The sequence below is a fragment of the Acinonyx jubatus genome, chromosome C2 (genome assembly GCF_027475565.1).
Source record: "Acinonyx jubatus isolate Ajub_Pintada_27869175 chromosome C2, VMU_Ajub_asm_v1.0, whole genome shotgun sequence".
In the NCBI taxonomy this organism is placed as follows: domain Eukaryota; kingdom Metazoa; phylum Chordata; class Mammalia; order Carnivora; family Felidae; genus Acinonyx; species Acinonyx jubatus.
Genome location: NC_069384.1, coordinates 89,499,674 through 89,525,268, shown reverse-complemented (window position 1 = coordinate 89,525,268; position 25,595 = coordinate 89,499,674). Strand labels below are relative to the sequence as shown.

Sequence of the window (25,595 nt, the reverse complement as noted above, 5' to 3'; positions counted from 1 at the left end):
GGACTCATTTAAATGTCTCCTTGTAGAAAGTGAGGTGGCCCATATTTAGCATGTTTTGATAGTAACTTGACACTTGCCTAGAAATACAATACCTGTAAACCATGTAGGTAAGAATGATCCTCAAGGAAATCAAGATTATAAAATGAATGAAAGTTTATTTTCAGTTTTCCTGACCATTTTAGGCTGTCTGTTCTCTTCCAGTATCCTCCTGGTTACTGGGTGCCTACTTTATTGACCCCTACCCCAGCAGGGGACTCATGTTATTGTATCCATTCCCAAATCCTCCTTAAAGAGAACTTGTTCTTCCCTAATAAGTGGCAGTTACTTTTATCTGTCCCCTCCCCAATGGTATAGACATTTCTGATGGCTCCAAGTGGACCTTCTTATATTAAATGGTTGTTGATGATATAATTCTAAGTACCTCGATTTTCCTACTTAGACATTTTGTAAAATGTTAACATTTCTGAAACTGGGAGATATCTGTAACATGGCTTGTCTCTCTCTTACTATCCAACAGAAGCTATTTTTAAATTGATTACCTTACAATCAGGGGATCGTGGAATTGGAAACATAGAGTATATAGTTCAGAGGAGATTTCAAAAATTTAACATTTATTTTTGGCAGATGATTCAATCACAGATTTAAAATTCAAAAGTAATAAATAAGTAGACAATGAAAAGTCTTCCTCCTAAGCCTGTTCTTCCCACAAGTACCTCTCCCCAGAGGCAAACACCATCTGTATTAGAGCATATGTAGTTTTTTAAACACAAATGACAACATATAGATTCTTACTACACATTATTTTTTTTCATGTAGAAATTGTATTTTAGAGATTGTTTATCTCCAATGCATGAGTGGCTTCATTGTTCTTTTTAAAAACTGAATATTATTCCATTGTATGGATGTGATATAATTTATTTAACCTTCATAGAATTTGTAACAGTTGTTTTTTCTTTGGCAATATATGCGACACCAAATTTCCCATGTCCGTCACAACTCAGTCCATAATCAAACTTGACAAAACATTTTTTTGTTTGTAAAGTGAAAAGAAAAGACACTTCATATGTACTTTATGCATAAAAGGCATTTCTAATTATTTTTTTTCTGTGAAATGCTGGTTCATATTCATTGACTATTTTTTATTAGCTTTTCAGGCTTTTTGCTTTAGGTATTACAGAAACTAGCCATTTGTCTAGGGAATTAGTTGTAACTATTTTTTCTCTGGATTTTCAATTATCTTTGTTTATGGTAATTTTTGTCATGCAGGAAATGCATATGTTTATGTTGTTGGGGTAATTAATGATTTTTGTCTTCCTGGTATGTGACATACTCAAAAATGTCTTTCCCACTCTGGGATTATTAAAAATTTTCTTCCACTGTTTCCTCCATGCTTTTATGAGTTAGATTTTACCCTTAAAAGATGGATTCATCATGGGGCACCTGGGTGGCTCAGTCAGCTAAGCATCTGACTTCAGCTCAGGTCATGGTCTCATGGTCTGTGAGTTCAAGCTCCACATTGGGCTCTGAGCTGACACCTCAGAGTCTGGAACCTGCTTCAGTATCTATGTTTCCCTCTCTCTCTGCCCCTCCCCCACTTTCTCTCTCTCTTTGTCTCTCTCTCTCTCTCTCTCAAAAATAAACATTAAAAAAAATTTTTTTAAAGATGGATTCATCCAGAATATATTGTGGTACAAGATACCATAGGGTGGCTATTATTTTATTATTTTAGTGGAGATCTTTATTTAAGCCTAACAGTTTGAGAGAAATGTAATTTTTAAGGTTTTAAAATAACATACCTATTTTTTATTGTTACACAAAACCTTACATGGAGAATTAAAAAAAGAAAGAAGGAAAGAAAAAGAAATAGATCTTTTGTTATCATGTGCACATTAATCAGGAATTTTAAGTTAACCAATTAACCAGGGAAGAGGAAGGCAAAATAGAGTAGACTCAGGGTTTAAGGAGGAGACCTAAGTTAGAAGTTAGAATAAAAACAAGGGCAAATGTCTTTATTCTTTATTTTCACTGTACCAGAGTGCTCTCTAAAGCATTCATTTCTGAATAAATATATTTTTAATATGATTTGAAGTATTTCAAATATAAAGTAACATTTCTCCATATTTGGTAACAGGATTAAAGGTTATAAGGAAATATAGCTTGATCTGCCATTTCCTTATGCCTTTGTTTCCCACATCACCATGGAGGGGTGATGGAGACTTAGGTCCTGCGGGACTATGATCTCTGTCAGTTAGCCATTTGTTGTTGTTGTTGTTTTTTTTTTTCTTTCCTTTGTTCTTGGGCAAACAGGAGTGCCCAAGGAATACCACACATATCTCACCTGGCAGGGAGGGGGGCAGTGTTTGTGGCCTGTCAGCTTGCCTTATGCTCCCTCATCATATACTAGAGGATTGCATTCTGCACCATTTAAAGCTGAAAATACTTTGTTAACACTCAGTAAGTAGGTGATTAAACCTTCCCCCAAAGCTTGAGATACTGGAGATTTTGAAAATCCCATTTTACGGGTTGAAAATTTCTTTTTAAAAATCAAGTTAAAAAGCTGGTTTTCTCCTCAGACTCCATTTAATCTTTAATAAATGCATTGCAAGATATTTACTGATTAAAAAAATATGTACCATTTTAAAGTATATTTTATATATAAGAAACTCATTATCAGATGCTAGTGTGAAGGATAACCAAAATAAGTTTCCAGTTTAAAATATTAAAGAGAGTCAGTAAGCATAACTTCCTGTTGCCTCTCAAAGATTACTAAAGGAGATCTGCAATGCATTATGAGGAACTGGGTATAGATAGTAACTTGAGGCACTGGCATAAAAATACAACCAAAATAAGTGAGGAACTCCTGACATACACACAGAGTAACTAAATAAACATTGAAGAAATGCCACAGATACACAGATAGTTGGTTACAACCACATCCAGTGATTATGATGTGATTAAAAAAAAAAAAAAAATCCTTGCAATCCCAGAAGAACAAATTTAAGATTCCGATGGTCCCGTGCATTAATGTGGTCTGTATGCTAGGTATATCAGCATGGTAGAGAGGAAAGAGTGTTGCATATGGAATGAAAAGATCTGGAATCAAATTCTAATTCTGTTGATTGGAGCATCAATTTTCTAATTTGTTAAATGAAGTTGTTTTGCTAGGAGAGCTCCCCATTGTGGCCGCTTTGATAGGCTGATCAATCCTATACAGACCCATTCTCAGAAACAATGTTTTAAAATGCTTAAATTAAAATACACAGGATTATAAAGGAAACTAAGTCAAACTGCAGTTATCTAAGTATTAAAACACAAATTTGCATTTTACTAATATGTAAGCTTTTTATTCTTTATTTATTTTTATTTTTTAACATTTATTTATTTTTGAGACAGAGAGAGAGAGCATGAACAGGGGAGGGTCAGACAAAGAGGGAGACACAGAATTTGAAACAGGCTCCAGGTTCTGAGCTGTCAGCACAGAGCCCGACATGGGGCTCGAACCCACAAACTGTGAGATCATGACCTGAGCCGAAGTCGGATGCTTAACCCACTGAGCCACCCAGGCGTCCCTATGTAAGCTTTTTTAAATTAACACATTAAACACCAACATTTAAGCAAATGTTTTGTAAACTCCCATCTTTTCAAATAGTAATGAGTTTTTCACAATTGAAATAGTAACTGGTTTCATTTGATTGCAAGTCAGGTACTGCTGATATATCCGGTTTAAGACCTACTTCACATTTGAATGAAATGTTAAATTTCAGTTAGAAATGAATGGAAATAAAGATGCTACTTTTTCCCCTCCCTTGGTCCACCAAATTCATAGATCACCTAAACTCTTTCTGTGGACCTCAGAAGAATAACCCTGGTGCTTTCTGTGAGCTTTCATATTATTGGTTCTCTCTAGTTTCAAAAGGCAGGAATTTCTCTGTGATTCCTTAACTATTTACATGTTCACATTGCATGGAATGATGTTTATCAGTTCTAAAATAAAAATGTAACACAATTTTATGAACTACCTCCAGTTAACCAAAGGAACAAAACACCCAGCACTGCTCACTGAGGTGGTTTAAAGTGTTGGGGTTCAGAGCCAATGACCAAGAAAGAATTCTTGAGATGTTTTCAGTGCAAAAAGGTGTTTTTTGTTTTTGTTTTTTAATAGCAAGAGGACAGGACCCTTGGGCAGAAATAACTGCACTGGGATTGGGAGTTGGGGGAGGTAAAGACAAGGGGAATTTCCAAAAAGATTTTCCTATGCTAAAGAAGACTCATAGGATCCTGGAAGCCTGGCTATTGTCAAGCTAAGGTTGTTTTTCCCCCTAGCAAAGCATTAAAAATAAGACAGGAGTTCCCTGAGGGATGTCCTACTCTGTATGTCTTAAGTATTTGTCAATGGGCTGCAGGTTATAAGGAAATACAATTTTGTCTACATTTCCTTTTGCCTTTGTTCTCCACATCATCATCACCACTATTAAAGTTTAAATTTTTACTAGTTCTGATGAAAATTTCTTAAACGGAAAGGTGATCTACATTAGTCACAGTTCTCCAGAAAAACAGAACCAACAGAGTATACAAAAAAGAATTATTACAAGGAATTGGCTCACAGGATTATGAAGACTGAGAAGTTCTAAGATCTGCAGTTGGCAAGCTAGAGACCCAGAGAGCCAAACCAGCAAGCTTGACCGTCAAGAAGATCTGATGTGTTTCAGTTGAGTCTAAAGAAAGGAAAAGACCCTTTTCCTTTTGTGCCTAAATGGGGTGTCTCTCCATTGCATGGGGGCCCTCAAATGTGGAATGGCAATGGGGTGGAAGCTTTTGATACAGGAGGTAAAAGAATTCACTGAATGAATTCAACTCACTGAAAGAATTCACCAGATGCAGAACAAAGGAGATAGAAGTTTATTGAATACTGGGAAGAGAGCCAAGAGCAGGACAACAGAGGCTGTCTGCCCCAAGGCTGTGGGTGGGGGCTGCTTTTGAGGAGGGAAAGTGAGGAGGTATTATTATGGAAACTGGTCTGGATCACCTGGCAGAAGAAACTTGGAAGGAAGGAGCTTTATTTTACACTGGTGGAGTCAGAGGAGATCATTCTCCAGAGATCTGAGCTCCAGAATGCAGGTGGGAAGGGTGATTTATAGCATCATTTTCCACATTTGTGGCAGCTTTCACGGTGCAGCAAACAGGGCAGGAAGAACCCGGAAGAGGAGTCTCTAAGCTAGGAACTAGAGCTTGTTTTAGTCCCATCAGCCATCTTATGGTGCAGAACTTTACTTATTTTCCCAACAGTAATAATTTGGCACCTGAGGCAAGCAGGGTGGGAACAAGAATCTGGAAGGGAAGTCTTCAGGCCAGGACTGAAATTTCCTTATTGATCCTGTTGGCCATCATATAACAGATTTTTCCCTAACCGTATGGCTAGGTATGGAATATTCCCTCTTTTGGTGCCTATAACTGTGCCTAGTTATAAATAGTCCATTGATTAGTTAGGGACTATGGCTATTTTGAAATGGGTTATCTATATTCAACCAGGTGGTCCTGTGGACCCTTTCCACATTCCATTGCTCAAGCCTGTTTGCCTGAAAGTGGTCTCCACACCTATGTCGCAGCTCAAGTCAAGTTCCTTGAGCTTTTTGTTCTATTCAAGCCTTAAACTGAGTGAATTAAGGCCCACCCACCTTAGGGAGAGCAATCTGCTTTAGACAGTCTACAGATTTCAAATGTAAATCTCATCTACTGAAAACACCCTCACAGATACACCCAGAATAATGTTTGACCAAATATCTGAGTATCTAGTGGCTCAATCAGATTGACACATAAAATTAACCATCTCGGTGCCTATATTGAGAAATCACTTTTTAAAATACCATAGCATCATTATCACAACTAGAACATTATGAAACTGTGAAATTCAGGAAAACCAGGGAGATAAATTGTTTCTACACAACTGAAGTTACAAAATGATACTGAAATGAAAAGAAAGTGATTTAATTTTATTACAATATATAGAATGTGGTACTTCTATTTTGAATGTTACACTTTTCTTGCTATTTGAATAAGTAATCACCTTTGATTTCCTACAACTGCAGAGTGAATACTATGTGTGCAGGGGAAAGCAGAGTATGGGAGAAATACAATGTTCAAATTATTAAACAGATTTTTAAATACTTTAGAATCTTGTCAATGTGCCTTGGTATCACTATACAATTAAGGTAAATGTCGGCTTAATTTCTTTATATTTCACTTACATGATCATTTACTATAAGGTTTTGCCTTTCAGCCTAAAAGTACGCTTGCAAAGAGCACACGGCTTTTAGGATTGAGATGGTGATTTCATTTCAGGTCTTCAATAGACTTGTGGTAGGAAATTAAACAAGTGACACAACCACAGTCATTGCCTGAACTTGCTTATTTTATGAACTGTAATAAAAATGCTTGTTATCAAACATTAAGTATGGAGCGTTTTGAACTCCTTGGATGAAATACTTAATTTGAATTTACTCAGCCTTGTAAATAAATTTAAAAGATTAATTGACCTGCACAAATTTGTTACCAACCTTCTCTCTCCCATGGTGACTAACTTCTAGTAAAATGAAGGAAATTAACATTTCTTTCAATATCCCCCTCAGATATTAGTGTTCACAGGAGTTGAGCAGATCAGTACCTCTTTCTTACCCAGTATAGACCCACCACAATCCAATAAAGTGTTGTGTGGGAAAACAGCTTACATTAGGGTAGAATACAGTTTTAGGATCACGGAAGGTCTATGAATTTGGCCTAGATTTAAAGTGATGAATAACACAAAGATTTCCAGAACGGGGTTTCTGTGCCAGGAATGTTCTCCTTAAGGGAAATCCCTAGATGAAATGACTTGGGGGAAAAAATCCAGTCTGAAAATTGGGTTCTTTTTTGTCCTATTTTACTCTGAAAGTAGCTGCGAACAAAAGCACTAAAGAACAAAATAAACAGAGGTTTGAGGGTACAGCGCTTCCTTCTCTCATCACTGGTTAAATCACAGGAGAATAGGCAATACAGGAGGAGGCAGTGAGCAAGAGAGACAGAGAAACAAAGAGAGGAGAAATAGTATGAGCTGGTGAGATAAGTCCTCTCCAGAACTTTGCAGGAAAACTGTGGGCTTAGTAGGTCAGGAACAGATCCCAGAAAGACTCCTCAGAGAACTGTGTTGTTGCTGATTCTCTAGTTTTGGATTGGCTTTCTTGAATCTTTTACCCTTCGTTTGTGCTTAACCCCGACAGGAGACTCAAATAGCCAAGAACTTCCAACTGTAGGTTCCAGGCATTTGGGCCTAACAATGCTACTGTTCTGTACTCTAAGTTGACATTTAGCACCATCAATGTGGTTTAGTAGATCTCAACCTTCAAAACATAATTTAAAAACAGTTATAAATAGGGGCACCTGGGTGGTTCAGTGAGTTGGGCATCCAACCCTGGCTCAAGTCACGATCTCATGGTTTGTGAGTTTGAGCCCCATATCGGGCTCACTGCTGTCAGTGCAGACCCCACTTCAGATCTTCTGTCCCCTTCTCTCTGCCTCACCCCCCACTCTTGCTCTCTCAAGAATAAACAAAACATTTAAAAAAATTCTAAATAATGCTCATTCTGTCGCCATCTTGATTGATTTACAAAAAGAATTTTTACAAATGACAGAGGTGGTAATACAAACCTTTAGGGAAAAGATAGATTTATTAATAAATGGATGAAGTAAAGCAAGCCAGAGTAGGGAAAAGAATGTGGAAGTATTTTAAGGGATGTAATCCTGAAGGTTGGATGTTGCCTTTTTGAGTTGGCTGAAAAATAGAGAACATATGAATGATGATGTAGCTAGAAGGAATCACAGAAATGGAATGCTATGAAAATATGAGCTAAGCAGTGGGATTAGCCATGGCAAGAACAGAGAGACTTGAGTATCTGTAATGGCTTCAAAAAGAATGTCCTGGGCTGGTGAAAGGCCAAGTAAAACAACAACTGTGCTTTGTGAAACTTGTAGGGTAAACGAATGAAAGTAATATCAAATATTACATTTACATTTCACATTTATTTTTTTAATTTCATTTTTTCAGGGACACGTATTATGGAATTTAGGATTGTTGGGTTTTGATCCATGACAATCTTCTATTGAGAAAAAAAAATATTTCTAAGGAAAATTTCCTCACAGATTTCTAAGGAAATATCAGCGTGGCTGATATGTGGAGTGCATATTAAGAATTCGGCATGCAAAGATAAATTAAAGCCAAACCTATGTTTCCACTGATGTTGAGTAGGATGTAAGTTCCAAAAAGACACGTAAATAAGGGGAACCATGTAAGTAAAGGGAAAGGAGACTCCTTGTAAAAATTATTTTTAATTTTGTTGGCTAAGCAGCTGGGAAAAGACTAGATTCTATCAAGTCCTTATTAAAAACATAAGAGTGTAACAGTCTAGGTTTCACAAATATAAATGCACGTGGCCACCATTCTGTGAATTTGAATGAGTGAAGCAGGCTGAGCTTGAGACACCAGTGATGGGAAACTGGTAACTATCTTGTCTGCCCAAGACATTCAAAATTCAATTAGGAACAAAAACATTGACTAAACAAATACCTTCAAAGGTGCCAGTTCTCAAAAGCTGAATCTGTCAAAAATACTTGGACTTTGTGCATGACATAAAGTAGTGCCTTTGCTTTTTATAATCCAGTACTTACGGGTCACTCTTTTTTGGGAATATGAAAACTCTACCTAAACTGTCCCAAGTTGATCTAAAACTTTCAGGAATCTTTGCCCCAGGAGTGTATCAGGAAATGAAAGAGAATGAGCTCTCTTTTCAGAAAATCAGGCGTTCAAAAGACACAATTTGGTAGGGTTCACTATAAAAATTTTTAGTTTTTTTTTCATTACTCAAGGTATTTATAAATAACATTAAAATGGAAGCTTGTCTTGTTTATAAATGCTCACTCACACAGGCTTTCCATTTTAAGTGATTTTCACTTTGTTGCAAAGATCTTTCTATTAGGTCCTCAAAGAAAATTGGATAGGTTTTGAAACATTATTATATGTTTGGAAAATCTAGCCCTGTAGTTGAAAAAAGTTGTAACAATTCATGTTCTAAATATTAAACTACACATTTCTAAATTTTTGATCAGTTATATACATAAAGTATTTTTGAAATTATATCATACCAAAGAAACATGGCGGGGGGGGGAGTATGGTTGAAGAGTCAATGTCTTTTTTTCAATGTTTATTTGATTTTGAGAGAGAAAGAGAGCACAAACCAGAGGGGCAGAGAGAGAGGGGGACAGAACATCCAAAGCAGGCTCCCCACTGACAACAGAGAACCCACTGCAGGGCTTGAACCCATGAACAGTGAGATCACGACCTAAGCTGAAGTCAGATGCTCAACCGGCTGAGCCACCCAGGCACCCCAAAGTGCCAATGTCTTGATTCAATGACAAACATATATTGAATACATTATGCTGGACATTAGATGTGATGTTCTCATTGCTGTTGTTTCACTTTTCTCATAATTACTGCTGAGGAGATTGGCATTTTTTCATAAAATTTTCATACTTGAGACTTAAGGGAATATGCTTTTAAGAATAAATGGAGGGGCACCTGGGTGACTCAGCTGGTTGAGCATCCGACTCTTGGTTTTGGCTCAGGTCATGAACTCACAATTCATGGGTCCAAGTGCCTCACTGGGCTCTGTGCTGGTGGCAGGGAGCCTGTTTGGGATTCTGTCTCTCTTCCTCTCTCTTTGCCCCTTCCGTGCTCATGCTCGCTCTCTCTCTCTCTCTCTCTCTCTCAAAATAAATAAATAAATAATTTTAAACAAAGAATAAATGGAGAAAATTTCTTCTGTGGTTTTCAAAAATCATTCTAAGAAGAGTGGAATTATAACCTGCAAAGCCTTCCTTTAAATTTATTGGAAAACTTGAAAAAAAAAAGTCTAAACTTTTTAGGGGCTCAACTCATTTTAAAATATTTCAAATTAAAGAGTCATTACAGTTCTTAATAATCTATGATAAAAATATTTTTGAAGCACCAACAGCAAGCAGAGTTTGATTTGAGCCAGCACTAGTCACAGTTTGGTGAGCATCAGAACCATAGGGAAGTGTTACCAGGTAGGCTCCTGGGCTGCATCCTCAAAGGTTCCCATTCCCATTCTGGAGGACAAGGGGGGAGCCTAAGCATTTTTATTTCCAGCAGGTTCCTGGATGACATTGATGCAGCCAATGTATTGACCACATTTTGAGTAGCACTGATTTTGGGGTATCCCAAGAAGCACAATGTATGCTAACAATTTAAATTATGTTTTTCAGAAAAATAATTTCAACTGCTCCAGAAGAGCTAAGTGTCAAGAAACCAATGTCAGTTCTGTACAGATAGAAGGTGATGCTGATTATTTCATCAACCATCTTGGAATTCCCACCGTGCAGTTTGCCTATGAGGACATCACAGCATTAGAGGTGATTGTTCCTAAAATAATGCACACACACACACACACACACACACATAGCAGATATGCAGAATTTGATTTTATCCTGGCTGTTTGCTTTCTTACCAAATAGGTCACTATAGGGAGCTGCTTCATTTAAAGAGTTATTCTTGTTGTTCAGAGGCTTTGTAACAGTATTTGAAAACATCAGCTCTTTTCAGTAGTGTTGAATTCAATTTAAAAAGATTTATACTGTCACTCACATTTTCACAGTGTGCTTCGCAACAAGAAATTTGCAATAGTCGGATTAACATCAAAACATAATTGTAATCTTCAGTATTCACAGAAACAGATGACATGTGCAATAGATTCTCCTCTCCTTGCCCAAGGGAAAATGTGTTTCACGTGCTGTATATTAATGTGAGTCTTGTGGATTAGCTGCCCAAAGTTTGTCAATAGTTTGCGTGCCCAAAAAGATACTACTTTTTTGTGAGGATAGGAGGCTTTTTCCCCAAGATTATCACAGAGGCCTGATTTATCTTAACTAAGTCTATGTTCATCCATCTGTTGGCCTTCAAACCTTTTGATCTGTCTCATAATTATGTCACAGGAAACTTGTTCTCTGCAAAACCAAACCTGTTGAGATATTTTGCCTTTCACAAGTTGTACATGCTTTATTGGGAGCTATTTGAAACATGGGGTGGCCTGTTGGAGGTGATTATTAAATTGACAAAACTGTGGCTGAAAAATAGATTAAAGCCTGCTTTGTTCTTCAACTGTAGATGCTCCTGAAAAGTTGTGTTTGAATTGCATTTTTATAGGCTCAAATTCAGACACATAATATCTTGATTTCTGCTAGCTTCAGGGATATTTAGCTGTATGTTTCTCTGTAGCTCATCTCCCACGCTCATCCCTTAGTTCCTCTGTAAACAGCTAATGGTCACTAACAACTTAAATTCACGGAGGGAAAAACTCTGGGTGAATCCTATTGTAATGGGATGAATTCTTGGATAATGGAAAAGTTATTATAATTTATCTTTTTTAAAATTGTATTTTCATCTGCTATTCTTGGGTAAAAATGGGATACATGTGTAGAGGTATCTTATCTTTTACCAAGCCTACTATAAACACTTAAATGTAATCAATGTATTAAGGCGTTAACTCATTTTTAATTTTCCTGCTTACTATCTTTTATATTTTTTAATGTTTATTTATTTTTGAGAGAGAGAGAGTGTGTGCACATGACCAAGTGGGGGGCAGAAAGAGAGAGGGAGACAGAGGATCCAAAGTGGGCTCTGTGCTGACAGCAGAGAGCCCAATTTGGGGCTCAAACTCACGAACTGTAAGATCATTAGCTGAACCGAAGTTGGGTGCTTAACTGACTGAGCCACCCAGGCACCTCTCCTGCTTGCTATCTTTTAATATCTCTTCATCATCCTCCCATCTCAGCTCATCCAGCTCATGTCATGTTAACATGTTGAATGATAGCTTTTTTTCCATACATATCTAATTCATCCTGGTTGAATTTTAAGCCAAGAATTTAGGCAGATAGAATAGGATAGCCTTAGGAATGGGTCTATACTTAACTCTTGACTCTGAAACTTACTGGACAAATGAGTTAAACTCTTTCAGAATTATTTTACATTACAGATAAGGAACCTTGGTATACTTAATGAATCTACTTCATAGAGCCCTGGTAAGGATTAAATGAGACTGCATGTAATGGACTTAGCTAATATTGAGCATATAATAAGTTCTCCATCAACCATAGCTATTGTGATAGGTATGGTTATCTAACTGTAGGTTCAACCTATTAGTGGAAGAATTTCTGTACTTTTTAGACAAGAACGCATTTAGTGGAAAGGGGGAGTTTGTTAATTATCAGGGAAAACAAACTTCTAAGGCTGAAGCGATAGGATCTAATGAGGATCAGTTAGAGAATCTGAGGTGTCAGTAGAGAGATTTGGAAACAGGTCACAGTGAAGTTCTAAGAAGGCACTGTTATCACAGTGAAACTCCTGTGGCTAAAGTCTATCTACTAGAACTGGCTTAGTTTGAAAAAGCTCATCAGTTTTTCAAATGATACCCCAAATGTTTAACTCCCATCAGCAAAATTATTTTTATTATATTTGTCTCTAAAAAAGCAATTAAAGAGAATCTCCTATGCTTTTTAACAAATGACCTTGTTTATAATGCTTTAGTGTGGAAAAAAATTTTAATGGATTTGTTCCTTGCAAAATATAAATGCTTCAGATGAGATAATTTTGTGTAGTGAATTCTTACAAGAACAAATAATAACATTTCCTTTCTGTGTTAACCTATAATAAATAACTGTATACACTGACAGGAATCATAAACATTGACAGGCTTTATCCATGATTTAAAGAATATTTATTCCATGTCAATTATGAAAGCAGGTGAGGAAATCAGAGCTTTTTCATGAATTTACTATTAGATATAAAAATATAATGTATGTATATTTTTACATATCATGTAATATATAATGCATATCATATATAAAATAACATCTACAACTTACTGAGTATTTGATGTGCTAAGTATTTTTATCTCCTCTTACCTAATATTTATAATATCCTAATGAGTCAGCTTTTATTATTAACACTTATTTTGCTGAGAATGAAATGAAGCTTAAAATGAAGTAGCTTATCCAAGGTCATAAAACTAATCAATAGCGAAGATAGTAATTGACTTTAGATCTGTTTAACATAAGCCTGTATTCTCAGCTATTACACTGAAGTTTGCAAATTGGAAGCCCAAGGGCAAAATCCAGTTCACAGATATATTTTGTTTGCTCTGAGCTTTACTAAAAAATTGCTTCTCCCATGAAAACAATTGGCTAACTTGTGCATTACTCACCAGCTTCCCATGTTCTTTTTTAAGGAGTCTGCCACGTTGTTTGTCCTAGAGTGCAGTTAAGAAGAATATTTCTTAATGCCTGTTGCTATCACAAATTGGGAAATGAAACAATCAACCTAAAAAGCCACATGTTTCACCAGACTTATGTTGCCTACATTACCTTCCTAGCCCCTGTAGGAACTGAGTTTGTTATCACTGCACTCATTTTGAGTGAAAGAGCCAAAGTGGATAATTCTGCAGTCCTTTTCACTTTATAAATTGTATGTGTTCTAAATGAGCTAAGTTTATGATTATACTCCTGTTTTTGCAGAAATTATCTTTAAATTTTATTTGGGTGATTATAATGCTAACTTTAGTATTTCTGCCATATTTTTTAATCCAGCAGATTGATTATAGATCTATTATGGTCAGTTTTAACAAGCTAATAATGATAATAGGAAAAAAAACTCTAGGAAAACAAAGTAGTGCCACAGACACCACTTTTAATGGACACATGGGATATTATTCTAAAATTCTTTTTTGATGTAACATGACATTTTATAACATCAGTCCCCAATATTTCATGTTTCCATATTCCCACCAGTACCTTTCCCCTGTAGTGTCTCTGGGTGCTTATAGATTGCATAGATTGCTGGAAGAACATTTCATCTTTAGTTTTTCTTGAGGTCTATAGACTAATCTTCCAATAATTAAATTTCACAAATGCAAAGCAATGTATGGATTTTCCAAATGCTAGAATTATTCCTTCTCATAAAATATTGCCCTGTTAATTGAAATGTCTCTAGTTGTAAGTTTCATTTAAATAAGGTTTTCAATTTGTAAACATTGATGCACCTGTTAGAAGAAGCATTCTGCACAGATTAAAAACAATGCAGAGACTGCTGAAAAGGAAATGAAAAGACAGATGCTTTCTGATTAAGAGTGCAATATTTATGACAGGCTGGTGGTCCGATGCACATTTCTTCTGTCACTTAACAGCTGTTTCACATAATTTTTGTTCCAGATCAGTATATTTACTCTCCATAGGGCATGTCAGAGGGTCTGGCTTTCTTAGTATATCAGAAGATCAATCCATGCCCTAGCAAGCTTTCTACCACAAATTGAAGCTCTGGTTCCTCACTCTGCTTAACCTTATATTTTTTGCTCTTCTGCTTGAAACATTCTATTTTAAACCCAATTTACCTCTATAATGGAGCATTTAACATTTAAATGATAATGAGATAAAGAGGTATTATAGCTTTTATATAGCAGAGTTTTTTGCATAATTGTTTCAATATCATTTAGTAACCCAGCAACTGAAAGCCAAGTAGCATAGGTGTTTTGAAACTCTTATTCTTTTTAGGTTAGATGGCTTTGATATCAATTTTGATTCTTAAACTGATATACAGCAGCAGGAGTGTGTGTGTGTGTGTGTGTGTGTGTATGAACTTTAACATTAAGGTAACTTTACCACATAAAAATAATTCGTTCAGATAAAATACAGGTACAATACTACAATATACATGTACACATTCTGGAACAAAGTAACTCATGGTTTATATCTTGATTCTTCATGTTTTATTCTACTAAGTAGAAGAATCATCTATTTTACTTAAATTAGTGATAATTCTTTCATTACATTTTCTGTTAGGAGCTTAGTCTTTATATTATAGCTTAGTCTGTTATATTAACAGATTATATAATGGTTCAAAAAGCTCTTGACTTAAGGAACCAAATAGTTGTGTGTAGCTATGCATATGTTGTACTGATGTTTTGCAGTATCTGATAGAATCTGTTTCATCGCTATGAAACTTATGTCACTCAGAAATGAGATTTTACCTTTCTACTTTCTACTTCAAAATGCCAGTGAGAAAGGGGATGCAAAGGGGTGCTTTAGAGTTCTCTCTAGTTCATTACTTTTCTTTATAATTTATTTTAGGAAAAGTACTCTCAGTGTCAATCAAAGCATATGGTATTATATTCAGATCAGACTTGATTCATTTAGGGCAGAGGTTCTTAAACATTTTGTTCTAAAAACCCATTTACCCTCTAAAAGTATTGAAAACTCTAAAGAAAAGAGCTCTGGTGTATGTGGCTAATGTGTGCAAATGTTTACTACATTAGGAATTAAAACTGAGAAAAATGTATATTTACTTAAAAATAATAAACTTGTTATGAATTAATATAAATTAATTTTGAGGGGCGCCTGGGTGGCTCAATCGGTTAAGTGTCAGACCTCGGCTCAGGTCAGGATCTCGCGGTTTGTGAGTTCGAGCCCCACGTCGGGCTCTGTGCTAACAGCTCAGAGCTTGGAGCCTGCTTCGGATTCTGTGTCTCCTCCTCTCTCTGCCCCTCCCCTGCTCATGCTCTGCCTCTCTCTGTCTCTCAATAATATACATTAATTTTTTTAAATATATAAATTATTTTTGAGAAAGAGAATTATATTTCCCAAGATAAGAAAATATAAATTAGAAGAGTGGCATTATTTTACATTTTTGCAAATGTCTTTATTGTGTCTTAATATGGGATAGCTGGATTCTCATATGTGTCTCTATATTTAATCTGTTGTTATATGTTGTTTTGTTTGAAATGTATAAAGAAAATCTGGTCTGATAGTCTCTTCACATAATGGCATGTTTTTCTTTGATGCTACACTGGGACTTGACAGGGATTAGTGTTCTAAAGGTTAGTTTCAATGTGGAATCTGAAACCATATTGATGACCTTTTTGTAACCTGTACACTTATGAATATAGAGAGAAAATGAGAGTGTGAAGGCATGTAATGTCATTATTATTATGAAAATAATGTCCATCTCAGGGATCTTTGAGAGTCTCTGACCACACATGGAGAAATGCTCATCTGGGGGAAATGGCCTTGGTTAAACTAGCCTACTTCACCGTTTATATCTGACAAGGTGTTCAACATTTCTCTTTTTCAAGAATTTGAACTGTAATTCTATATAAACCTGCGTGTGTATTTTCCTGGCATCTTTGGGTATTGCTATCCCATTCACCTGACAAACAGCGTGAAGAAGGGAATATAACACTCTCATAAACTGTGACTCTACGAAGAATTCCACTTCTGAGAAGCCTTCCTTTAGAAGAGAAGGTTAAACCCCAATCAACAAATCAACAGTTATAGAGCAGACTTGAAAAGCTTTGATTGTACAGTATATGAAATGCCTGTCACAGAGGGAGTGCTATTAAAGTGGCTATATGTTTCCAGGAGCCTGAGGAGTAAACACAAGAAATTGAAATATGAGACAGATATTGAAAAAACAAAGAATGAAGAAACTCTTAAGACTCAAATGGATAATTCAAAAGATCATACTTCAAATTGCCTAATATTTAGAAATGGCTGCAAGGAGGACAGATTTCCCCTAACAGTTGTCCTTGCTTGGAATACTAAGTAAGAACATTTATTCCAAATGCCTATCACCATTAGATCAAAATATGTTGTATATGGACTGTGTTTTAGCTCTAATGCTATTTCAGAGGTTGTCTTGTGATCACCCCTGCTATGAGGAAACTTGTTTCATAGTAAAGTTTTCGATAATTTCTGTCATAATACTTACAGGTGAGTTCAATGACAGACTATGTCTTAAGTTTGGCATCATTTAAGTTAAGAACATAGGGTGACTTTCATGTGATTTATTCAGATATTTGTTAATTTGAACTCATTAATTTATTTGGCCAGCAGTTATTAAATATTTGCTGTAATCCAGTGCTATGTTAGAAGTTCAAAGATGAATAAAATCTGCTCTCTTTCTCTTAAAGAGGTCACAGTCTAGGTTAGGACTCAGACATATAAATAATCAAGTGAAGAAAGGGCAGTAGAAGTTCTCTTAACTGACTTCCACTTAATCAATTTGTGGACTTCATTGACAATTCCACTCCTTTAAAACACAAAGATCAATACCCCAAGCCTCCTTGAAGCTCATCATAGTAGATCCTTTCTGAATTTTTGCACACTTGTGTTTTCTCAGGTTATGTGGTATGGTTGTCTGGAGTCAGCTGTATTGTCAGATCTATATATGCTCTTGGTGTTTGTTATAAATAATAAGGTATTTTAATTGCAACATAAACTTGTGAATCATGAATATGAAAAAAAAATTACTTCTAAGAAACCTATAGTGATAACACCCTGAAAGGTGAATTCCTACTAAAAAACTGATATGTGGTATACCAAACAACTCTTAGAGATTTGGAGAAATTGTAGTAATCTAGATGCATTTTGCATTCAGTTTCCTTCACAAACATCTCTAATAATTCCACTTTAAATAAAAAGCAACTTGAAATGTAGAGAACTTCTAGGACAAGAAAGAAACAACAGAGCTTTATTCAACAGGTCAGTGTTTAGAGCAAATATCTTGTTTTTTTCATCAAAATACTGGCCAATAAACATGCACTCACTCATACTCCAAATGCACTCATGCATGCACTCATATACTCTAAATTAGTATATATTACTTTACAGATGCATTTTTATTTTTACTGATTATTTAATTGAACTAGCTTCTAAATAACTAACCTGCCAATCAGTGGGACAAATCATATTGATTAAGATGGCTTATACTATACGGTGAAGTGCTAGAGGGAAGGTTGTATCAAGGAAAATTATATTTAACACATATAACATTTGTGGTAGACATTGTTTTAAGTCCTTTAAACATGTTAGTTCATTTAAATTAATTTGTGTACTTATAACTAGTACTTATGAGGAAGGTACTAGTACTACTACTTTCATCAAAGTTGAAACCAGGCACAAAGTGATCAAGTAACTTGGCTAACATCACACATCTACTAAGTGGTAGAATAAGGTTCAAACCAGCACTGTAGAACCAGGTATCTTGGCTTTTCCCCCTAGCCTTAAACTGTTTCTCAAGGTTTTCTACATTAAATGAACTAGTTCTAACATGCTTTCCACCTCGCACTGTATTCATAGTGCAATGTGAAACCATGGTATTTCTTATTTCTTCTCCTTTCCTATACAAATGGTCTAAACATTTCAGATTTGACAATTCTTTTTTTTTAATGTTTATTTATTTTTGAAGGAGAGAGAGACAGAGCATGAGCAGAGGAGGGGCAGAGAGCAAGGGAGACAGAGACTCTGAAGCAGACTGCAGGCTCTGAGCTGTCATCACAGAGCCTGATATGGGGCTCGAATCCACGAGCTGTAAGATCATGGCCTGAGCCAAAGTTGGACACTTAACCAACTGAGCCACCCAGGCACCCTTCAGCTTTGACAATTCTTAAAGTTAAGCAATAGCTAGAAGTGGGTAATATTTCTGTACTGAATTTAAAATAAGCCCATAACTTATATATTATGACAAAACTGATATGAAGGTTTTGTTATGGTAATATATACAGTCTCATCCAAAAAAATAGTTTATAATTTTATTTCAAAGTTAATTCTGGAATATGAGGACAAGCATAAGTTTGTCTCTTCTAATTTCAAAGGTAATGACATATTTCTTCAAGTGGAATATTATGACATCTGAAACCATTTTGGAGATTATGACATCTGAAACCATTTAGAGTCACTTAGATGAATTTTTAAAACGAATAATTAAAAATGTTAATAGCAATTTTGGTACCCATATGCTCTAACTATAAACTCCAGAAGGAAACAGCGTATCTAGAGCTCATGAGACTGTGGATGATGACTATGGCCATGATTGAATTTCCTTGTCCATTCCCTAACCTTCACAACTCCATACAATTTTATTTGCATCTGGAACTGTAGATTTTTAACATCTGTTTCACAGTTTGTAGTGTTTCAGACAGAAGCTTATAGTTTTGTTTTTTTATTAAGCAAATGTTTCTATAGAAACTACAAAGAAAGACACAACAGTGGCCTTTGAAGTCTCATCAATGTTAAAAAGAAATGGATCGAAGCCAAGGCCACTTGGCTTTTAAGGATCACTATTGCTTCCTCATGAAAGTTCTGTTGTTTATATCAATCTCAAGAGAGCTACAGTTGTCTTCTGTCTTTCATGATGCTCTCTCCCTGTGATTTTAAGTGAATGGAGAGGATTCTGAAGGAGAGCAAAGTATTTATCAGTATTTTGATTTCTATAATCTCTTGTCAATAGCTTTAGTGTTGAAATTATTTTGACCCATTTTTCTCTTTATTAGTGAAGAATGTTTTAAGTCTAAATAGTGTAGTGTATATGTAGTACAGATAAGTGGGTAAAAGTGGGAAAAAAATAAACTAACTTTATGCACAAGGTCATTTTTAGTTCTTTAAATTAGTATTTTGTCACTTTACTTTTATTCATTGATAATTGTTATCAGAGAAAATGTTATACATACTCCATGTTTAGAGACAATTTATTCTTTTAGTTTAATTTTGAGAAGTTTTAAAATGTTTTATTTACTTTTGAGAGAGAGAGAGAGAGCACAAGCAGGGGAGGGACAGAGTGAGAGAGAAAGAGAATCCAAAGCAAGCTCTGGGCTCTAGCTGTCAGTGCAGAGTCTGATGTGGCCTTGAACCCACAAACTGTGAGATAATGACCTGAGCCAAAGTTGGATGTTTAACCAACTGAGCCACCCAGGTTCCCCCAGAGACAATTTCTAATTTATCACTTAAGTATACATATATGAAAGTTGAATTAAAAAGAAATTTCATATTAATATTGCTGAGACCTGTTGTTAGAAATAATAAAATCAGATAAGGACATGGCAAAATATTGTGGTTAAATGCAATGCACTTCTTTTCTGTACTGGCCACAGGTCCAGGTTAGGTATGGAAGCTCCATTGCCTGTCACTGGTTGCAGACTCCCACCAGTTGTGATTTTGGACAATCCAAGTGGTCAGGGTAAGATCAGAGGCATCTTCAGTGAGAAGATAGTCATATGAATGGTGAGTCCACAGATGTGCCTCACCCAGAGTTTCTCTGATGGACTGACTGAAAAACAAAACAAAACAAAACACTCATAGATTCATTGACTTTTAGAGCAACAGTAATCATTGAACCCAATTAGCTTAATTTATTCCTCTGTAGTAAAAAGAAATAGAAACTTAGATTCAGCGACTCAAACAAAAAATTAAGTCCATACTTAGTTATTCCTGCTCCCAGCCCAATGCTTCTATCTATAGCTGTCCTCTGCTATGCTATATGTTCTATTCTTTTTCACTTCTTTCCTCAATTTTCTTCTCTCCCCCCTTTCCAGCCTGGCTTCTTTCACCATTTCCTGCACATAAGGTCATACTCTTCATATCCTTTTCTTCTTTTTCACTCTCTGACTTTTCTGGATGGTTTTTTGCTCCCATTCTCTTTTCTCCCATTCTATTTTCCATTTTTTTGTCTTTTTTTGAAATTTAGTCTATTTAAAGTGGCTTGATGTGTTTAATTTGATCAAATGTGAAGCTATATCCCAGTTTTCCCCCCAACATTTTGGTGTGTAAGGCAATGGTACAAATGGGGGCTGTTATATGGTATGGCTAAATGGTTTAAATAAACGATTTGAATGTTATAAATCAAACTAAAAATGTTAAATAACAGATACCTTTTCCTCCTGATTGGACCAACACCTGTTTAAAATTATTGGAAAGGCAGGGTTGAATTTAATGTTTGCAGACTCATGAGAATCCTATGCCACAAGGTGGTGACAGAAGAAGAATTGGCCCTCAGCTTCTAACCCTTGATCCTTGACCCACCCTTCTTTTTCTGCCCACCCTTGACTCTGTCCCATACCATAAGGGGCCTTGTATAGATGTGTGGACACCCAGTCTGCACTTTGAAGCATAGTCCCTAGCACTGACATGGCTGCTTCTCACCCACTTCCTGGGCCTAGGTTTGTATACTGGAGACACAATCTTCTCTGAAGATTGTAGACCTGGAAAAGAAGCCTGTCCAGTTGCTGAAAACAGATATAAGGCTCTTTGAGAAGGGAATTCTGAGATTCTAGAGTTCAAGGTAACTAGAACTTAATCTAGAAAGGGAGTCATGGACTCTGAGGAGGCACATCTGTCTGTGTTGATTTAAGATCAAAAGACCTTGGAAACAAAAAGTGACTAAACTCTAGGTATTGAACATTAGGTATGGCAAACTGTAGATGATCCTGGTGTATGAGAGTAAATATTCTTGAATAAACCTGTTCCAATGCTTGCAGTATGTTACCTAAGATTTGTCATTAAGAAAACTGGAGACCTGAACCAATCATTATAGGATCATTGGTAGTATCAGCTGCTTGTAGATATAACCTGGGTTCTAAAAGGTTGTGACAATGAAGCTATGAGGTAATGAATATACCAAATCACTTCCATATAGTTGATATATATAGTTGATTCCATAGTTGAATATGTGTTCCAAAATTTTAAGCTTAATGGAGTATAAAAAGAAGTGAGAACTTGTCAAAATGAAAAATAGTCAGTTAAATAGATAGTGTCTGGGATGTATGTTACAAAGCAAGAGTTCGTTTTAGTAAACTTTCTTTTACTTTATATATTTTTTAAAGTTTATTATTTATTTTTGAAAGAGAGGGAGAGTGCATGAGTGAGGGAGGGACAGAGAGAGAGAGAGAATCCCAAGGAGTCTCCATGCTGTCAGCTCAGGGCCCAATGTGGGGCTGTAACCTGCAAACCCAGATCATCACCTGAGCTGAAGTCCAGGGTCCAATGCTTAACTGACTGACCCACCCAGACACCCCTATTTTAGTAAACTTTCTAAGCAAAGAAACACATGATGGAACTTTGAACAAACTCTGGGAAGTCTTCAAGTGCTATCTTCTCTGTCATCTACTCCATTTTGAGGATTATGATCATGTACTACTATAAAAAGTTAATAAAGTCATGTGTTTTATGAGCCCAAATGGTTTGTATATACATACCAAAATATTTTGAGCAAAGAATATGTTTGGATATTTTTTGACAGAAGAACAGTAGAATTTCTGTATTTGAATCTTAATGAGAAAAATGTAAATTCCAACCTAAAACACAAGTCAGAAAACTAGAAAAAAAAGAGGGAACATTGGTTAAGAATTTAGTCAGAATTAATTTAGTTTTTCTATATTCTGCTGGTAGCCATAGTCTTTTTGAATATATCTTGAAAAGAGAGCCCTGCTATGTAGCATAATGTAAATAAAATACTATGCTAGAAAGCAAGATACTACTCTTTGCTTGAAATGCAGTTATTGGTAATTTTATATTCATTAAATAAGTTTATGAATGAATGGGAGGATACAGTTTTTAAATTAATATTTTGATCAAAGCTACTATGTGCTTACAAACCTTCCCTCCCTCTTTCCTTCCTAACTTCTTTAATCAAATTTTAATCATGTTATGTATATATGGTTGCTATTCATTTATTGAAGATAATATTAATATAGTTTTCATATTGTTTTAAAACATAATTCATAGGATAATTGCATATTTGATGTCGCTATTCACCTATTGTTCGATGTTTGCCTACATAGTTTTGTTATTATAGGTGATATTTTATGGAACCTCTTAGGCTTGATATTTGTTTCTCTCTCCATTCCTCTGAAACAAATTCCTAAGTATAAAGTTTGGGTCAAAGTATGAATATTTTAAGCTCTTCAACATGTTGAAAAAAGGTCTTCCTGAATGATGGTATATTTTAAAATCTTTATGGCGAAGCATTAGGTGGTTCTTTAATCTCAGTCTTGCCAACAGTGTTCGTTAAAAATAAAAAGAAATATTTACCAATCTGATAGGTGAAGTGGGTATCCTGTTCTTTTAATTGATTTTCTCTTATATTAACTTACTCAATATTAATTTACTAACTTATTAAAATATTTTATAAGGATATATAATGTGGAGTCTGTATTTGGAAATGAATATGTCAGCATAGATCAAGATAAATATCTTTCCAGATATAAAAATAGAAATAATATATCTAAGATATTAACTGAAGGATCCACCCTAAGAAATTATAAATTTGTAATTAATTTAATAATCAGTACCAGGATGACATTCATAAAAGAGTTTATATTCAAGTTTATCAAGGCATGTAACCTGAAGGCTGAACTTCAGGAAGCTTTAAAGTATTTGAAGTGTTGAAACTGGAAAATAGAAAATGTGTGACAACCAGCTTGACAGGTGTCAGAGATTGCCTTATGAAAGTTCTAGTGTATTGTTCAAAACTACTGCAAGGAAAGAGTATATAGAATTCCTTCTACAAGGTCATAGCAGTTCTTAAGAGGATAGGACAGAGGGGACAATGAAAAGAACTGGAATTAATAGTGTACATAAATCAGCTTTTAATGATTCCAAGGTCATAATTTTAAAATTATAAATACTCACTTTACTACTGAACAAAGGTAGATATGTGTGTTTAGGGGAGTGCAGGTTGTTAAGAGACCCAGGGCATGATTAATGTCTCTGTAGAGTGGGCATGCCGCCCTTTCAAAATAGCTGGGGCTGCTGCTACACTATGATTAACCTGTAAGGCAACAGAAAAATAGACTTGTACCACATTGTACTCTATCATTCCCTGATGTCATTTTTCAGGAGATGCCATGGGGAAAAATGACACTTCATAATGGGTGGGTGGGTGAATGGGGGTTAGGGTGGAAGTAGAAAGTATATATTCCTGAATCTTAATGTATTCATGTCTCTGTTTTATCTGTTTTATCATTGCATTCTATCTGTGTTTCATACATAATAAGAAGCATTATTCTAAAAATGAAGAATGGAATTTAGCTTATTTTAAACAGAAAATTTAACTCAGCTGCTAAAAGAAATAGCAGACTCATAGGCCTAGAGGTCACCTAAAAACATTTGTTGGACTTCTTTATGTTTGTAAAAAATAGTCTAGAGAGAGAAAATAATGGCAAGGAACAAATATATTATGGTAACAGGAAAGAAATTTAATCTTTCTCTTCCTTAAAAATATTAATCATCACCATCAATTAAGTTTAATTGAGCACAAACTATGTGTAGAACAGTACGCTCTGTATTAAGAACAAATACAGGTATGATATAATCCATGATGCTCAAGGGATTTATAATCCTTTTAGAGCATCCGGGCATGAGCATACACAAATAAACGGCAATAAAAGAAGCCGAGGCTTAGTGCCAAGTGATTTCTGTAGACATAAGGTGTCTGAGCCACAGCAAACAGAGGGATTAATTTCAAATTTTAATTATTCTTATTTTCTTACAATTTAAATATACATTTATAAGTTTTTGAACACTGCCATAGATTCTTGAATACTTCCTGAAATATGGATACATCCACCACAAAGAACGTAAATCTCGAGTACCATGGGGGAAAAATAAAACTGAGACTGTACCTGTCAGATGATAAATCAGAGATAGAAATTTCAGCCGAGAGCAGCAGGTCTTACAAGTCTACAAACTCCTGTGCCTCTCTGGAGGTCAAAGTGACAAGTAGCATCATGATGATTTCTTCCATGGTAGTATTTAGAGTCCAATTCTGGAATCATCCATTGAATGGCTACTGGTAGAGTTCATTTATGAAGATATCTATGTACAATTATGTCCTTTGAATTCAGAATCTAGACATCTGATAACATCATTTATCCAGAACATGGCCATAAGCTCATCCACCCAAACTTTAATTTTTGAAATTATTGTTGACTGTTTTCTTCTTCATACCCCAGTCAATTCTTCTAATGCCTATTTTTGCCAGTCATTTTACTGCTGAGTTCAACTTATTTTTTCTTGCAATACATCTCATTGCTATCATTGAATTTCTAGCAATTGCTGCCTAATTCAGGCCATTCATTATTCCCTCACATCTGGAATTTGGCCTCCTACTTTGGTAGCCTTTTCAGCCACCACTTCATCCTGAAAACTGCTAACCTCTGAAAAGAGTGCTTTGATTATGCCCCTCTTCCCTTTCCCTTCCCTGGCTTAGCAACCTTCCACATTTTCCAGCAAACAATTTTTTTAAGTTTTATTTATTTAATTTTAGAGAGACAGAGACAGCGTGAGCAGGAAGCGGGCAGAGAGATAGAGATAGAGAGAGAATCCCAAGCAGGATCTGCACTCTAAGTGCAGATCCTGACACAGGGTTTGAACTCACAAAACTACAAGATCATGACCTGAACCAAAACCAAGAGTCAGACGCTTAACCAACTGAGCCACCTAGGTGCCTCTTCCAGCAAACAATTTTTAATGGTCTTATAAATAATATAATGTTTCCCTTCAACACAGCTATTGTTTTTGTTATTCTCACGACATCTAACAGGGCAGTACCTTGAATTTAATTGTATTCTCTTTTTCTCCTAATAGTGGGTGATTCAACAACAAAATTTATCTTCTTATATTCCTAGAGCCTAGAAGTCAAGATTGAGCTGTCAGTAGGCAGAGTTGGTTCC

At 35.6% G+C, this 25,595-nt stretch overlaps 1 protein-coding gene across 11 annotated transcripts in view; it reads left to right on the top strand.

Moving 5' to 3' along the window:
* Nucleotides 1–25,595, top strand: part of NAALADL2 (N-acetylated alpha-linked acidic dipeptidase like 2) — a 1,320,599-nt gene that overhangs the window by 1,097,177 nt on the left and 197,827 nt on the right. For all 11 annotated transcript variants that reach the window (XM_027061407.2, XM_053221202.1, XM_053221203.1 and 8 more), the window contains one exon: nt 10,312–10,458. In XM_027061407.2, coding sequence (XP_026917208.1) covers nt 10,312–10,458 — 147 coding nt within the window. The remainder of the gene's footprint in view (nt 1–10,311; nt 10,459–25,595) is intronic.